Source organism: Dreissena polymorpha, chromosome 1, assembly GCF_020536995.1.
Source record: "Dreissena polymorpha isolate Duluth1 chromosome 1, UMN_Dpol_1.0, whole genome shotgun sequence".
NCBI lineage: Eukaryota > Metazoa > Mollusca > Bivalvia > Myida > Dreissenidae > Dreissena > Dreissena polymorpha.
The window spans coordinates 150,764,943-150,783,932 of NC_068355.1; the positions used below are offsets into that span (position 1 = coordinate 150,764,943).

At 37.9% G+C, this 18,990-nt stretch overlaps 1 protein-coding gene across 1 annotated transcript in view; it reads left to right on the forward strand.

The window, feature by feature from the left end:
• LOC127855814 (leucine-rich repeat and WD repeat-containing protein 1-like) overlaps nucleotides 1–18,990 on the forward strand; it is a 48,638-nt gene that overhangs the window by 11,930 nt on the left and 17,718 nt on the right. Inside the window, exons 6-10 of the mRNA XM_052391634.1 lie at nucleotides 2,002–2,176; nucleotides 5,041–5,164; nucleotides 9,488–9,594; nucleotides 12,166–12,247; nucleotides 12,776–12,974. Of these exons, the coding sequence (XP_052247594.1) occupies nucleotides 2,002–2,176; nucleotides 5,041–5,164; nucleotides 9,488–9,594; nucleotides 12,166–12,247; nucleotides 12,776–12,974 (687 nt within the window). The remainder of the gene's footprint in view (nucleotides 1–2,001; nucleotides 2,177–5,040; nucleotides 5,165–9,487; nucleotides 9,595–12,165; nucleotides 12,248–12,775; nucleotides 12,975–18,990) is intronic.

Here is an 18,990-nt window from a genome sequence, read left to right on the forward strand (position 1 = left end):
AATTACCCTACGCTTAATTATTTTTTAGGATTATACTGAATATCATGGGATTTGCACCAGTCCATAAATAAACTTTCATTTGACAGGGAATATCAATTCAACGAATTTTCTTGTCCATGTACAATTGTATAATGTCTGCAGCAAAATGGAATGGAAACACAACCTTTAGGTTTAACTTTTTTCTCAGTATTGAAAACTATATGCTTTGTTTTCAAGGTTGTCTTTGTCTGCTGTTTCATAAGTTTATATTTTTCATGTCCCCCAGTCTGTACTGGGGGACATATTGTTTTTGCCCTGACTGTTTGTTAGTGTGTTTGTTTGTTTGCTTCAAACTCTAACATTGGCCATAACTTTTGCAATATTGAAGATAGCAACTTGATACAGTACAGCCAAAGCGGCACAAACATAATCCGCGGCTACGCCACGGCCAGATTATTAGTACGCGGCGGCCGAATCGTGTGTTGACGCGGCGTATCGCCGAGGCACTCGGCATCTATCTGCGCAACGACGCCGAGTCTGTAGTTAACCTCGCGTACTTTCGCGGAGTAAATCCGCCGCATACGTACGCGGCGTATCGAGTGAAATGACATCCACCTATATGTACATACATTTATGTGTAGCGTAGAATTAATTTACGAGCAACTGTTAATGTTTCGTTCAATTATCATTATTAAATTTGTAATCCGAAACACACTTCCGAATTTTAATGCTAACGTGACCTTTGGCAAATTCTAGCATCAAATAAACAGTGCTAAAATATCCTTTGTTTCATAAAAAGCGCGCGAAAATAATATGCAGACATGTAGAACGTCGTTTGGAAAGTTTGGGTGTATTTTGTGTTGTATAAATAAATGAACATCACGTCAGGTGTAAATTGCGTGTTCAGTGGGGAAAAAAAAAGTCCCGATTAGACGTTATTTCATCATCTCTATAAATAGTAAAAAATGCCAAAATGTATTTGATACTAAAGGAAATATCGAGAATGTTTGTGTATCGTAAATATTTACCAGCATTTGCTTCAAAACTGGAATATACGGGATTATCGGGTAATTAGTAGCGATATTAACTATATAATATGAACAAAATAAAACGTGTTTATATACGCATATTCAAACAATAGTTATATAATAAGCTGATAATTAACAAAACAACAAATATGTCGTCACCGTCTTGATTATTGATGTGGCTTCAAGCTGCTAATTTTCTCAGCTTAAATATAATAGCATATTCAACATGCAATTAATTTATAAATCCACCATATGCAGTAGCCTTGACAACTTGTATGTGCGAAAACATAATTATGTGACCTTGTTTATGTGTGAAATACATACACAAGGGGCGGGAAACAAACTTAATTGGCCAGGCACATTAACTATGCTTACATGTATATGCTAATACAATCCGCGCGCAATAAATTTATTATGATTTTAATTATTATTATAATTGTTCTTTCAAAATTTGTTAACTACATGTAACTAATAATTTTTACAAGATTTTTTATTTCATGATGCGCATCGACTCGGCATCATGTCGCGGATCGCAGCATGCCTCGGTGGACAGATGCGAAGTTTTGCGGGGAAATGCAACTTGCCGCCGCATACTGATGCGGCTTCAACGACTGACGCGGCATCGACTCGTTTCACCTTGCCGCCGCGGATCGCGAAATACGTTTGTTCCGCTTTTGCTGTACTGTATTTGGCATGCATGTGTACATCTCATGGAGCTGCACATTTTGAGTGGTGAAAGGTCAGTGTCAAAGTCATCCTTTATGGTCCAAGGTCAATTACCCTGTATATGGGAGGGGGGGGGACATAGTGTTTCAAAAACACATCTTGTTTATGCTGCTTATTTTTCCTTGTATTAAAAAAAAGCAGCAACATTTTTAATGAATTTGTGTCTCAAAAATATATGCACTCGGATTTTATGAGCTGTTAGGCATTATTCCCACCTTTTTGATACTCCTGCATGACACCAATTATGTCATCAATGCTTTGTTTATAGTCATGGAACACCAAAGCTGAAAACAGAGGTTTCTGAATCTGAAAGAAGCAAAAAACGGAAGAGAGATGAGGACACAGAATGCAAGCCTGTAAAGTCTCCAGAGGCAAAAAGAACAAAGACACATCATGTGACCCCAGTTGTGACACAGTTGACACCAGACACTGAAATTATTCCAGTTCGTTACTTAGTTGTTTTGTTTCATGGATTCATTACAAATATAATCTGAGTTGCATTGATAATTGCGATCGTTTTGAAAGCAAATTTGATGTAATGTTACCCCCCCCCCCCCCGTTCACACATAGCTGCAACTTTACGACGATTATCCCGATCAAGCCAAGATCTGAAAAAAGGATTAAGGCCGATCGGAGTCTAAATGGAGCAATTTGGCAAATTATGGTCTTCATTTCGACCGTTCTACCATGCCCCTACGTCAAACACTTACTGCATTTACTGCCGCGACATTCAAGATCACACTACGACACTACGCAGAGCTTTTACTGCGCTTTTACTACGTTCATGAAGATCTCTCCACGATGCTTCCCCGCTGCCTGTATGATTACGGCGCTTCTACAACGCTCTTTTTACGACTGTACAACGATTCTTGTTGGCCACGATTCCGCTACGCTTGTTTTGAGCGTGTTCAAAATAAGCGTGGCGAGAGCGTAGAGCTTTCCGATCATGAAGACTCTACCGCGATCATACTGCACTTATGAAGGCTCTACTACGTTTCTCCTGCGATTTGTCCCGATCGGCCACGTTATCAGCCACACTTTGATCGTAGTAGAAGTGGCGTCTATGTGTGAACGGGGGTTTATGTACCAAGATTCTAAGAATGATAAAGTCTCTGTTTGGCAAAAATTGTTTAAACGGAGGGGGGAGGGGGGGGGGTATGCTGGAGTCACCATAATGGTTGGTTGACTCCTTTATTAGCAAATCTTTTCTTTTGAACTTTTATTTAGATGAAACTTCTGCCTCCTTGGATAAAAGTTAATCTTAATTTCTTTGTATCTGATATGATTTAAGAATTGTGAAAGAAGTTGAATAAAATGTTAATCTATAACAAATGCTCTCATCATGCATGGGTAAGGACATTGAGAGGTCAAAATACAAGACAATGTAATGTCAAACCATTAATTAAATGTGTGTGGATGTATCCCATGTAGTAATAGCTCTTGTATGGGTAAAACAATAAGGAAATATTGCCCATTTGTATAAATGCCTATAAGCGGAAAATTAAAAAGATTGTTATGATTGAAAAAATGTGTACACTGTAACTCCAATATAACGCGGTCAATGGGGTCCAAGATGCGAAACAGCGTTATAACGGATCCGCGTTATAAGTTTTGAGCTCATTTTCTGCAGGGCGCTATAAAAAAACAGGTATAGAATAGCCTATAATATAGGTAATGTATATTGCCATTCTGTGTTGACGCAAATACATGCATATAAATCGAATCGTATCGATAACAGTATACATACCGCTTTTCTTATGTGCATATTTATCCGATAATCCAATAAAATTGCAAAATCACTTAAAAAATAATAATCTTGAACATTAATGACGATATATGTTTAAGAAATTCGTAAACACAACCGTACGCATATATGCCATTTTCAGACGTGTTTAGAGTACAGTGCATTATGGGGCAGAGCTTTAATTGGACGAGCGACTTTAAATTTTGATTGAATGCAATACGATTCATGTACAAAAATTGTTTTATTGCGTCATACGCATGCAAAAAACGTGTTTCCCGGGGACTTTCTGATACTGCGCGAAAATGAAAGTGAAACTCTGTTAACAATTACAGGTACACTGGGTTCGCATGTAAATAAATCGTCTGCATTATTTAATTTCTTATACACGAACTAAAAGATTAAATGACATAATACTAGAATGATAATGAAATGAAAGAAAAAGTTGTTTTATACAGTGGGCAGTATATTTCCCAGCCGCTCATTTAATATAGTCATACTGCAACCATATCAAAGTAAGAATGTTTTAATCGTTTTGAATTACTTTAATTGTATAACTATCCCGCTTGCACTTAACTTATGGAAATTATCGCACTGAACCGCTCTGATGAGGAATACATGTAATAAACACTGACACGCGAGTTTTTCACACCTTAATGGACATTACACAACAGATTAACACTAATTAGCTGTCGTGTTGTTTAATCTCGAGGCGATTATAATCGGTTCAACGGACGGTTGAATAAAGCAATCAACATGTGATTGCCGCCATCTTTGAATTGTCTGAAAATACATGAAGTTGCATAATACGGATTTGAATCAGAAATCAAATGGAAGGTTGGAGAAAAAATGGGATCCAAGCACCCCCCGCGTTATATTGGATTCAGCGTTATAACGGAGCGCGCTATATTGGAGTTACAGTGTATAGCTTTATGCAAGAACAAATTTAAATGAGCCTAATTTCAGCAAAACGGGACTTAATGTATGTGTGAAAAGTGTCCTCTCCGATAAGCCTGAGCAGTTTGCACAGGCAATTCAGGGATGACACTTTCCGCTTTAATGGTATTAATTGTTCCAAGGAAAACTTTTCTTAGCTCAAATCCAGCTTAGAAAGAAAGTGTTGCCCTGATTAGCCTGTACAGACTGCACAGGCTTATTTGGGAGGATGCTTTATGGCTGATCTGGGATGATGCTTTATGTACATTTATGAAGGCCTGTTTTCCCAGAGCAAAACTTAAACCATTGTGGCCTGTATTGTATTTCAGTCCTCAGAATGCCAATGTGACCCTTCACTGTATTGTATTTCAGTCCTCAGAATGCCAATGTGACCCTTCACTGTATTGTATTTCAGTCCTCAGAATGCCAATGTGACCCTTCACTGTATTGTATTTCAGTCCTCAGAATGCCAATATGACCCTTCACTGTATTGTATTTCAGTCCTCAGAATGCCAATATGACCCTTCACTGTATTGTTTTTCAGTCCTCAGAATGCCAATGTGACCCTTCACTGTATTGTATTTCAGTCCTCAGAATGCCAATATGACCCTTCACTGTATTGTATTTCAGTCCTCAGAATGCCAATATGACCCTTCACTGTTCATTCGGTGTCACTCTGATAAAAATGATCCGGAAGACAGAAACACAAAAGTGTGGAAATGTGCTTTTGAGCCATTGATTGGGGGGAAAAAAGGTTGGTATGTTTATGTTTAAATATGATGCCTCGATAGATCAAATTCAAAAACAGATTATTAACAAACACAGGTGGTTAGCGTGTGGCTTATGATATTTAGTAGTGAAAACATCATTTTGAATGATAAATTATAACGAAAAATCTACTTTTCTGGAAAAAGAAAATTTCACTATCAAATATATGTATATATATACCTTGGTAATGGGGGCTATGTAGGAGTCACCATGTCTGTCCGTCTGTTGGTCAATCTGTCTGTCTCAGGGGTTCCACTGGCCCAAAAAAAGTTGTCGCCACTTTTTCGTGGCGCGAAACTGTCAGTTATTCCGACCTTATTAATTATGACAATCGTCTAAGAAACCTTACAACATCAATGTCATTGACTATATTATTACTTTTAAAAGTATGTAAATACATAAATAATAATAAGTAACTTCTTAAGTCTTAATAAGCTTTATTTATACATAAAAACATTGGTTTGCACATGATAAACAATCACATATAACCAAACTTATCTAATCATGTTAACATCAATGGAACAGTATGCTGCATACATTTTTTATAAAAAATTATTTAACAAGGGCTGTTTGTAAAACATGCATGCCCCCCATATGGGCTGTCCGTTGTACTGGCAGCCATTGTGTGAATACGACTTTTATCACTGTGACCTTGACCTTTGACCTAGTGACCTGAAAATCAGTAGTGGTCATCTGCAAGTCACGATCAATGTACCTATAAAGTGTCATATCATAGGCAAAAGCGTTCTTGAGTTATCATCCGAAAATCATTTTACTATTTCGGGTCACCGTGACCTTGACCTTTGACCTTGTGACCTCAAAATCAATAGGGGTCATCTGCGAGTCATGATCAATCTACCCATGAAGTTTCATGATCCTAGGCGTATGCGTTCTTGAGTTATCATCCGGAAACCATTTTACTATTTCGGGTCACTGTGACCTTGACCTTTGACCTAGTGACCTCAAAATCAATAGGGGTCATCTGCGAGTCATGATCAATCTACCCATGAAGTTTCATGATCCTAGGCGTATGCGTTCTTGAGTTATCATCCGGAAGCCATTTTACTATTTCGGGTCAACATGACCTTGACCTTTGACCTAGTGACCTCAAAATCAATAGGGGTCATCTGCAAGTCATGATCAATGTACCTATGAAGTTTCATGATCCTAGGCCCAAGCGTTCTTGAGTTATCGTCTGACAACCACCTGGTGGACGGACCGACCGACCGACCTACCGACATGAGCAAAGCAATACCCCCTCTTCTTCGAAGGGGGGCATAAGCATACAATCACACAAATGTACATCATCTGGAGGGGAAAAAAATTCAAACATCAGTAAATAAAGCCTCTCAATTTAATTGTTAAACAGTTACATTTCAGAAAATAAAACATCTAAATTTAATTTTTTAACAGTTACATTAATTTTGGTCATTTGGCTAATATGATGCACATTAATTAACTGAAAGAGAAAAAAATGATACACATCTGAACGACAAACATCTCAATTTAAATTAACACCGCCTTATATATCGTTATATCGCCATTGATCTTTGTGCCAGTTTGTCCTAAGTGTTACATAATAAAAGAACCGTTAATCCGATAATAACCCCAATAAAACTTGACAATAGCAGTAAAAACACCGACTGTAACACTTTCACGCTTCCGTGATTTCAGTGCACTCTACACTGTAGGTCGCTTACATCGTCGTAAATCAATATTTACAACTGACAAACGCTGGCCGCTTATGCTCGGTCGCGTACTTTTCGACTCGCAGTACATTTTCGGATAGGATTTTACCGATTTTTTTAAATTCGCCACTTTAAAAAAAATTGGAGCCACTTAAAAAAAATTAGCGCCATTTGGCGCCAATGGCGATCGACAGCGGAACCCCTGTGTCTGTCCCAAAAATGTCATCCGATCTTCACCAAACTTGGTCAGAAGTTGTATCTAGATGATGTCAATTTTGAATATGGGTCATGCCGGGTCCAAAACTAGGTTACGGGGTCACTTAGTGCGTTAACCGAAAGTCCAGACCATAACTATTTCATTGATGTTTAGATTTTAAAATGACTTGGTACATTTGTTCACCATCATGGGACGGTGTGTCATGCGAAAAAAGTACGTCCATATCTCAAAGGTCAAGGTCACACTTTGAGTTCAAAGGTCAAATGCTTGTATGGGCCATTACTTTGTCATTTATTGTGAGACTTTAAAATCATCTGTTCACCATCATTGGGCGGTCTGTCATGCGAAAGAATTACGTCGATATCTCCAAGGTCAAGGTCACACTTCGAGTTCAAAGGTAAAAAATGGCCATAAATGCGCTTGTCCGGGCCATAACTATGTTGTTCATTGTGAGATTTTAAAAAATCATTTGGCACATTTGTTCACCATCATTGGATGGTATGTCATGCGCAAGAATTACGTCGATATCTCCAAGGTTAAGGTCACACTTTGAGTTCAAAGGTCAAATGGCCATAAATTATCTTGTCCGGGCCATAACTATGTAATTTATTGTGAGATTTTTAAATTACTCAGTTCATTTGTTCACAATCATTGGACGGTGTGTCATGTGAAAGTGTTATGTCAATATCTACAAGGTCAAGGTCACACTTGGAGTTCAAGTTAAAAATGGCCATTAAGGAGCTTGTCCGGGCCATAACTATGTCATTCATTGTGAGATTGTAAAATGACTCTGTACATTAATTGTGTTCACAGTCATTGGACGGGGTGTCATGCGAAAGAATTCAAGAGTTCAAAGGTCAAAATGGCCATAAATGATACTTGCATAATAGTTCTTAAAAATCGCCATAAATTAGTTTGTGTTGTCTAGTGAAGACAGCATGCAAAATATTCTGTCATACATGCCATAAATTTTCAGATCAATTCCGGGACATTGAGCTCAATTTTCTGGGACATTTGCCGATTTTCAAGGACATGTATACATATAGCGATATAAATATATATATATATATATATATATATATATATATATATATATATATATATATATATATATATATATACACATATATGCATTTTTGGTACGCATTTTTTCACATCGTAAATTTCTAAGTTTGGAAGCCTAAATCCGAAATACACTAGATCTATCAATGTCAAATTAAACATTACTTCTTTAGTTACTAGATTCAAGCCACGTGTTTTTCGTGTTTGAAAAGAGCACCAAATTGCTATTGTGTACATGTCACATCATCTGCAGGAAGAAAAACTAAGTTTAAAGTATAATTTTCTGGGATACAATTATGGTGTCGGAAAAAAGAGCGTATGAAAATCTAGTGCAATAGCGGCAAGTCACAATTGTGCTGACAATTTAAATTTACTTTTTATTTGTATTGTATAATTACTGGGGGTTTAGAACAAGACAGAAATAAACCTAGTGAGGATGACAATTTCATATGCTTAATTTTTGTACTCAACTTCTTTTTCGGTTAAACGTGCGAACATAACCAGAGCTTTTAATTTTTTACTCAAATATGTTAACTGGACTTCAGATGTGTAAACAACTCCTTTGCCCTTACGCAGAGGGAAATTATAACATAGTATATTAAAGCCAATTAACAACCACATTAAACAATGCCACCTTTTCGGTTTGACTGCGAACGTGAGACAATCAATATGAAAACAGGATCCCTGTTAATTGATCGATTTTGACACATAGCGTAGTCACCTATTTTGGTAGGCATTGCCATGGAGACGCTGCGGATTAAGATAAGGTACATGTATATATGGGTTTTGTAAAATCCCGGACACTTGACAGATTTCCGGGACTGCAGGACACGGTCTTCATTTCCGGGACAATCCCCGACAATCCGGGACGTATGGCATGTATGATTCTGTGTCAATGCAGAGTGTGGGGGTATACGTCACGTCTGTGACAAAGCTTTAGTTTGTATCTGTCGTGTCTGATTTTGTACTTTCGAACTGAAAATCACAGAATGTGATTGGTACAGCCCTATCAAAGCTATTTTTATGTCCCCCACCACTATAGTGGGGGACATATTGTTTTTGCCCTGTCTGTTGGTCTGTCTGTCTGTTTGCGCCAACTTTAACATTTGCAATAACTTTTGCTATATTGAAGATAGCAACTTCATATTTGGCATGCATGTGTATCTCATGGAGCTGCACATTTTGATTGGTGAAAGGTCAAGGTCATCCTTCAAGGTCAAAGGTAAAAAAAAACTTAATCAAAGCGGCGCAGAAGGGGACATTGTGTTTCTGACAAACACATTTCTTGTTGTTCATGTATTTTGTTTGTTGCTACTATGCTGACAATGTTATTTTTTCGAAGGTGAGACAAGCAATATCCTGGCCAGCTGTGGAGGGAAAATTGTGTGCATTATCGACTGTCAGACTGGAAAGGTGATTAAACGCTACAAAGATTCCAGCAAGTCAGAGGTGAGAACATGCATAAAGGTCATGGTAAAAAAGGGCACATAAGACTTAAATAAATTTAGCTTGGACAAACACAAGTTACATGAATTTCCTAAGAATTCACTAAATATAAGAGTTTGATAAGTAATAATGCCACTCATAGGTTTATAAGCAATTGTCTTATTTATTATGCCCCCCTTCGAAGAAGAGGGGGTATATTGCTTTGCTCATGTCGGTCGGTCTGTCGGTCGGTCCGTCTACCAGGTGGTTGTCAGATGATAACTCAAGAACGCTTGGACCTAGGATCATGAAACTTCATAGGTACATTGATCATGACTCGCAGATGACCCCTATTGATTTTGAGGTCACTAGGTCAAAGGTCAAGGTCACAGGTGAAGGTCACAGTTACTTGAAATTGGCATTTTAAGGATTTAGCATGGTTCAAACAAGGGAAACAACTACCGTTTATGCATGTTCTTTTTGTTACAGCATTTGCCTCCCTTGTAATATTTTTAAATTTTACCAAATGTAAGGCTAACTGCATTTTTGTAATGCATTTTATCAACCACCACCACCACCGCCGCTGCCGCCGCCACCACCACCAACACCACCACCAACACCACCACCACCACCACCACCACGGTTGTTCACATTGACAAAAAACGTATTCACACAATGGCTGCTACTACAACTTATAGCCCATATAGGGGGGCATGCATGTTTTACAAACAGCCCTTGTTTATCTTTTCTTCAATTTCAATCAGTCTCAATACAAAAATATGGTTTGAATATTTATTGCATCAAAACATAGGCCTAGTTAGAATTCTGCATCAAAAATAGATAGTTATCGAATAAATCAAAACTGCCATTTTAAAACTTTAGTGTACATAATATTGTTGGAAAACGTAAACAAAGAGGCATTTAATGTTTATGATGTTTATAGGTTTTGATCTTCACAATTATATAATTTTATCACATGCCATACCCTGTTTCCCATGTAATATAACCATTACTTATTTTCTTATATTACACACAGAGCTCCAGATAAAAATTTGGTCAAATTCTTATTTACCCCCTATTTTAAAAATAGACACTTAGGCTTAGGTCATAATGGCCTTTTGGTCGCCGTTAAAGTCATATCAAAAACTATATTTAATATAATGACATTTTGAATAGATATACAGTATATTACTTTTGTATAAAAATTACGATAAGTGTAATTTAAAAGGTACAATAAACAGTAATGACTTGCCTGCAATACTTGGAGAACAGAATCGAGACCGTTTGGCCTTTGGACCGTTCTTAGGTGTGGCTCTTCCTCACAGCAAACGCTTGAGTTACGTTGACTTAAAGCTGTAGTTTTAATTGAGCGCCTAGACGAGTCAGAACCGGGATGAAATGTTTACCGTATAGTCTATAATTTGCTACTGGAAGTTTTACGCACGCTCGAAAATTTCGAATTCGTGTTTTATTTTTTCAATGCGTAACTTTACGCAAAGATTTTAAATCTAAATCGTTATTCAAGAAATTTAATTTGTCTTTACGCCTTTACGCATGTAATCTGGAGCACTGATTACACATGTGTAATACAACGTTTTTAAGAGTTTTCATTGGCTTAGTTTTTGTTTATTGACCAATCGCTTTTTGTTATTTTGCTGAAATAACGTTGCAATGTCAAGTGACATCACGAAATAAAAACAACATTCGGGATTTATCATTATGTTTGCGTAAATGTTTATTTAATTTGCTCATTTAAAAGCATGTGATAAAAAAGATCTGACACTTGTTGTCATATCATACCATATCTTATTAAACTTGTCCAGGAAATTCGTTAGTAAGCTCGCCGAAGGCTCGCTTACTAACAAAATTCCTGAACTCGTTTAATAAAATATGGTATGATATGACAACTCGATCCTATATATATTATATCAACACTAGATTGTTAGTTTTTTTGTAAAGCACTGTACCCACACTTAAAAGCACTGTACCCACACTGCAAAACACTGTACCCACACTGCAAAGCACTGTACCCACACCGCAAAGCACTGTACCCACACTTCAAAACACTGTACCCACACTGCAAAGCATTGTACCCACACTGCAAAGCACTGTACCCACACTGTAAAGCACTGTACCCACACTGCAAACCACTGTACCCACGCTGCAAAGCACTGTACCCACACGGCAAAGCACTGTTCCCACAGTGCAGCACACTGTACCCACGCTGCGAAGCACTACTCATGCTACAAAGCACTGTACCCACTTTGCAAAGCACTGTACCCACACTGCAGCACACTACCCACACTGCAAAGCAGTGTACCCACGCTGGAAAGCACTGTACCCACGCTGGAAAGCACTGTACCCACGCTGCAAAGCACTATACCCACACTGCAAAGCACTGTACCCACGCTGCAAAGCACTGTACCCACGCTGCAAAGCACTGTACCCACGCTGCAAAGCACTGTACCCACGCTGCAAAGCACTGTACCCACACTGCAAAGCACTGTACCCACACTGCAAAGCCCAGAGACCAGCTCTAATTATTGCCATATTTCTGGAGACTCTGGGTTTCTGAATCCATGTTCTCTGTTACAGTCGTTCTATGCACTTGCCTGGACCACACTGAAGGCTGATGGGGAGAACCTAAAGGAGGATGCAAATATCCTGGCTGTGGCGGGTAATTGGTCGTTATTGCATTTATGGTTTCATTTGGTTATTGTGTTTTACAACTATTGTTAAGGTTTGCAATGACTCTGGATCGAATGATGAGGGGTATATTGTTTTTGGCCTGTCTGTCTGTCATTGAATGTGCAGATGTGTGTTTGTGTGTCTGTCTCAAAACTTAAACTTGGTCATAACTTTTTTCAATATTTAAGATAACAGCTTGATATTTGGCATGCATGTGTATCTCATGGAGCTGCACATTTTGAGTGGTGAAAGGTCAAGTTCATCCTTCAAGGTCAAAGGTTTAAAACAAAAATCAAAGCGGTGCATTAGAGGTCATTGTGTTTCTGACAAACACATCTCTTGTTTTTGTGGAAAACTGACGTTAAATGTTTATTTGCCTCTCTAGGGCCACATTTATGATGAAGTCTTTATGAAATTTCAATTGGTGTCTATGAACTCAGGTGAGTACTGAAGGACCATCATGGCCCCTTATTATCAGTTTTTAAACATGTAAAGGAAGCCTTCATTCATATCACAGGGGAAGATAGGCAAATCAAGTTGATTCACCCAACCCAGCTGGTGATGTTTGGATGTCTCAGTGGTCACCGTGGGTACATCTCCTCCCTCGTCTTCCATCCGAGTAGACCTGAAATCTTGTTCAGTGGCTCCCGCGATAACAAAATCATCATGTGGCAGATTTGCACACCAAATTTCAAGGATTTTTCCATTAGGTGGAGGTAATCATGCTGTAAATTGTGATAATATGGCAAGACTGTTCCTTTAAAACTTTCTTATATCCTTAGTTGTTAAAGACTTATGATCAAGACAATAAAGGTAATGGACTCGATCTTTAATGAGCATTTCTTACCAAATTAATATTATTTTTAAGTTTTCTTCTCCGAAAATAGTAAAATGGGCATCATTACTAAACAATTTGAAGATATTAGTTTTTTTTCGTAAAACTGCTGCCACAAAAGTAAAATACATGTACAATCATAAATAGTTTTTATGCCCCCCTTCGAAGAAGAGGGGGTATATTGTTTTGCACTTGTCGGTCGGTCGGTCCATCCATCCATCAGTCAGTCCACCAGATGGTTTCCGGATGATAACTGAAGAACCCTTAGGCCTATGATCATGAAACTTCATAGGTACATTGATCATAACTGGCTGATGACCCCTATTGATTTTCAGGTCACTAGGTCAAAGGTCAAGGTCACAGTGACTCGAAATAGTAAAATGGTTTCCGGATAATAACTCAAGAATGATTTGGCCTAGGATCATGAAACTTCATAAGTACATTAATCATGACTGGCAGATGACCCCAATTGATTTTCAGGTCACTAGGTCAAAGGTCAAGGTCACAGTGACCCGAAATAGTAAAATGGTTTCCGGATGATAACTCAAGAATGCTAAGCCTAGGATCATGAATTTTCATAGGTACATTGATCATGTCTGGCAGATGACCCCTATAGATTTTCAGGTCACTAGGTCAAAGGTCAAGGTCACAGTGACTCGCAACAGTAAAATGGTTTCCTGATGATAACTCGAGAATAAGTAGGCCTAGGATCATGAAACTTAATGGGTACATTGATCATGACTGGCAGATGACCCCTATTGATTTTCAGGTCACTAGGTCAAAGGTCAAGGTCACAGTGACAAAAAACGTATTCACACAATGGCTGCCACTACAACTGACAGCCCATATGGGGGGCATGCATGTTTTACAAACAGCCCTTGTTTAAATTACTTTAGGCAACAAAAATGTTCAAAATCAACGAATATTTCCCAAAATATTCCATAAAATAAAGTTAACCCATAAAGAAATCAGTGTTCTTCATAGCAATAGCCAAAATTTCAACGCTAGATGTGGTATGGTAACAAAGATTTAACGAGATACAAAATGATCGTTTTTAGCTGGATTTTTTTCGAAAAAATCTCGGCTTATAGATTGATGTTGTCGGGGGGGCGGGCGGGCGGGCGGGGTGGCGGCGTGCTCGAAAATGTTAAAGTTCTTATTTCATGGTATAACTTTGGTATGCTTGGACCTAGAGTCTTCAAACTTGACATGAAGGTTGGCCAGGATTAACAGATGACCACTGGTCATTTCAAGGTCATTCATTTGAAGGTCAAGGTCACTGTGACCTTCAATATAAAAAATGTTAAAGTTGTTATAACTTTGGTATGCTTGGACCTAGAGTCTTGAAACTTGACATGAAGGTTGGCCATAACTAGTTAGTAACCACTGGTCATTTCAAGGTCATTCATTTGAAGGTCAAGGTCACTGTGACCTTGAATGTAAAAATGTTAAAGTTCTTATTTCATGGTATAACTTTGGTATGCTTGGACCTAGAGTCTTCAAACTTGACATGAAGGTTGGCCAGGATTAACAGATGACCACTGGTCATTTCAAGGTCATTCATTTGAAGGTGAAGGTCACTGTGACCTTCAATATAAAAATGTTAAAGTTGTTATAACTTTGGTATGCTTGGACCTAGAGTCTTGAAACTTGACATGAAGGTTGGCCAGAACTAGTAAGTAACCACTGGACATTTCAAGGTCATTCATTTGAAGGTCAAGGTCACTGTGACCTTGAATGTAAAAATGTTAAAGTTGTTATAACTTTGGTATGCTTGGACCTAGAGTCTTGAAACTTGACATGAAGGTTGGCCAGAACTAGTAAGTAACCACTGGACATTTCAAGGTCATTCATTTGAAGGTCAAGGTCACTGTGACCTTGAATGTAAAAATGTTAAAGTTCTTATTTCATGTTATAACTTTGGTATGCTTGTACCTAGTCTTCAAACTTGAAATAAAGATTGGCCAGTACTAGAAGATGACCACTGGTCATTTCAATGTCATTCATTTGAAGGTCAAGGTCACTGTGACCTTAAATGTTAAAATGTTAAAATTGTTATAACTTTGGTATGCTTGGACATAGAGTCTTCAAACTTGACATGAAGGTTTGCAAGCACACTTAGATGACCACTGGTCATTTCAAGGTCATTCATTCTAAGGTCAAGGTCACTGTGACCTTGAATGTAAAAATGTCTGGATTTCTGTGTAGGTATGTGAAAGCAAAACAATAAATAGTATTATTTCATCTAAGTTTATTTTCTTACATTTGATAATGAAATTGATGGAAACTTCAAACAATATGTTACTAATTTGCTAATAAAAAAATTGAGATCAAACTTTCCTAATTGTCAATTCAAGTTCATATTTGTGACCTTAAATGTTATTGTTGTTCATGTATATGCATGCATTCAAAACATAACACAAGGTTTGCTCATGCCTTGAAAAGTACTTACATTTCATTTTGACCTTTGAACAATATTTCAGTAATTTAAGTATTGCATTGACAAAAACACGAAAGGTACTTTCCTGTCATTTAAATCAAAAATCCGGCTTCAATGCGGTCATCTCCGACCGCGGAACTCTTGTTATTTTTTGTGCCACAATATATTTAATTTTAATTTTTCTGCAACAATATCTTATCATATGACACACAAACACTAAAACGGTATATGAACATGTGTTGAATATACTGTAAACGTATAGAAATTCGTCGGTATGAAATTTCGTGGTTTAATAAAAAAACAACTAATTCGTTGACACGTAATTTCGTGGATTCCAAATTTTTGGAGAAGACTGACCGTCATAACAATTGAACTTTTATTAAAACAACAAGAGTAATAATGAAGCATAATCTGCTAATCTGTGTTGACAGCAAGACTTGAGGTTAATTTGCAATGAAGCATGAAAGTGTTGCCGAGTATTGTCAATTAGAGGGATAAAGCGGCGCACTTGTTTGTCCCCGCTCGCTAATTGCCATAAATGTTGTTTTGACAATATTTGCAATTCTCAGTGCAATCGAGATCCCCTAGTAGTAACAATTGAGAAATAAGGTCCCCAAAATATACGTGTGAAAACCGTTATGTCTCTTTTAACTTTAATTGGCACTAATTGACATATGTGATAAATCTGCAAACTGTTAATTTCACGCATCACCTAGAAGAGAACAATCATTAGCGTACAGATTAAATACATAGTTTGTTTTAAAAGTATTATTACCCAAACACTTATCAAGAAAACAACATATTGCAGGGCTTTCCAAAGGCCATTGAACGATCCCTCGCCGGGGCGCTTGAATTTCGAAATCTGAGTCCCCGGGGCGCTTGAAATTTTCCGATCAGTGTATTTTTCAGTAAATGAAAGTGGAGATTGTCCAAACAAATCAAGGTTTGTCTATCAGTGTATCAATATTCCCTGTTTTAAAAGAGAACTCGGTACCTACATTCACAAGTAATCGCCATAAACACCACATGGGGTAATGGATAATCCACTGCATGACGCGCGTATCGATTATATTAGCCACATTACACAGTCATTTAAATGCTGACAAGGATGTATCTGGTAACTTTCCAGTCGTCAAACTGTGAAGTTCCTCGTCCAATCGGTTACGCCCCCCCCCCCCCCCCCCCCCCCCCCCCCCCCCCCCCCCCGAAAAGTATACTTTTTTCCCCTTTTTGGGGGCAAAATTCCCCCTAAACAAAAAGTGTAATCAAAATAATCAGATGTCTCATGATTATTATATTTCAATTCTATTTTAATTTAATCTTGTCAAACATACTAAATTATGAAATAAGCAATGAATATAGTTCAAACATGTACAAATGTAATAATTAGATAGTAAGTAAAAAATCCCCCAAAAAGGGAAAACGCCGCGAAAATTCCCCCTGCTATGGGTAGTGACCCGCTTCCCTTAAAATGGATTGAGGGCCCTGACAACGTGAATTTCATGCATAATTCCGTCAAAACATTTATTCGACTCGTCAAGTGTTTAAACAAATTATCGTTGAATTTATAACGCAACGGTTTATATTGGTTGAAATCTCAAATGGTAATAATTAAATTTGTAATCCGAAACCCATTCCCTGAAGTCGATGTTAACGCGTTTTTAATCCGAAACACACTTCGAATGTACATGTTACCGCAACGTTAAATAGTTTTGCTTCAAATAAGCAGTGCAAATTTATTGTGTTTTGAATCTTTTTCTCAATTAAAAAGAGCGCAAAAATTATGCAGCATGTACAACGTCGCGTCATTTGCATACAAAAACGTGCGTGTATTGAGCGTTTTAACAAGCACACAACAGGTCAGGGGATTGACGCATGTTCAGAGGCAATATTTCATTAAATCTATAAATAATCACTAAATATTTACCAGAAAGTGATTTATAAAAATGGAATAAACGGGATTATCGGGTAATAAATAGAAACTTGAAAAGAAGTAAGTATATAGTAATAGAGTTGGGTTGAAACAGATGAATTGGGGGAGTCGGGATTACCTATCTGTGCGGGAAAGTTTTAAAACAATTAAACAATATAAAAAAATAAATATTTTTAAATGACTGGGGGATTTTTTTAAGAGTCATAGCTCACCAAATGACGTCTTTTGACGCTGTTTTCTTTGAGTTATAACGCACCACAGAACATGAATTGACACGTTAAATTAAAAAAAAATCAACGTTGGGAGGGGACACCCCTCCCTAACCACACCTAGCAGCCCCGGGGCGCCTGACAAAAATCCTGTGGAAAGCACTGTATTGTATTACCTAGCATAGCTCAATCAAACAATGTCTCTTTCAAAATGGTTGAAAACAGGAACAGTTCAGACACGTCCTCCTACTATAGCATGATTGCCCCGTTGACATTAGGAAACGACCAATTTCGGATTACAAATGTATAAATAATCGTTGGTACTTGAATTCCTGGTTCAGCGGACCAACGAAATCCACGAAAATTCGTACCACATGAAATTTAATGGTTTTACAGTATTGTCCCACACAAAAGGGCATTTTTTTTATCTTGTTAAATCTATGTTACCAGACCACATCTAGCATTGAAATTTTGGCTATTGCTATAAGGAACATTGATGCCCCCATTTCGAAGAAAAGGGGGTATATAGTTTTCGCACTGTCCGTCGGTCGGTTGGTCGGTCGGTCGGTCACACTTCGTGTCCGCTCTCTAATTCAAATAGTTTTCATCCAATCTTTACCAAACTTGGTCAGAAGTTGTATCCAGACAATATCTAGGTCAAGTTCGAATATGGGTCATGCCGGGTCAAAAACTAGGTCACGGGGTCACTTAGTGCATTTCAAGGATTTAGCATGGTGTCCGCTCTTTAATTGAAGTAGTTTTCATCTGATCGTTACTAAACTTGGTCAGAAGTTGTATCAAGACATTATCTAGGTCAAGTTCGAATATGGGTCATGCCGTGTCAAAAACTAGGTCACTGGGTCACTTAGTGCATTTCAAGGATTTAGCATGGTGTCCGCTCTCTGATTGAAGTAGTTTTCATCTGATCTTTACTAAACTTGGTAAGAAGTTGTATCAAGACAATATCTAGGTCAAGTTCGAATATGGGTCATGCCGGGTCAAAAACTAGGTCACGGGGTCACTTAGTGCATTTCAAGGATTAAGCATGTTGTCCGCTCACTAGTTTATGTGGCTTTCTGATTTATTTTGATATTCTAAGACATTTTTATGCCCCAAAGGAGGGAATATAGTGATCGGACTGTCCGTTTGTCTGTCCGTCCGTCTGTCCTTCACACTTTGCGTTTAGATTTCGAAAAATGCTCATAACTTCTATGTCGCTTCTGATAGAAATTTCATATTTGGCATGCATGTGTATATGGACAAGGTCTTTCCATACGCACACAAATTTTGACCCCTGTGACCTTGACCTTGAACT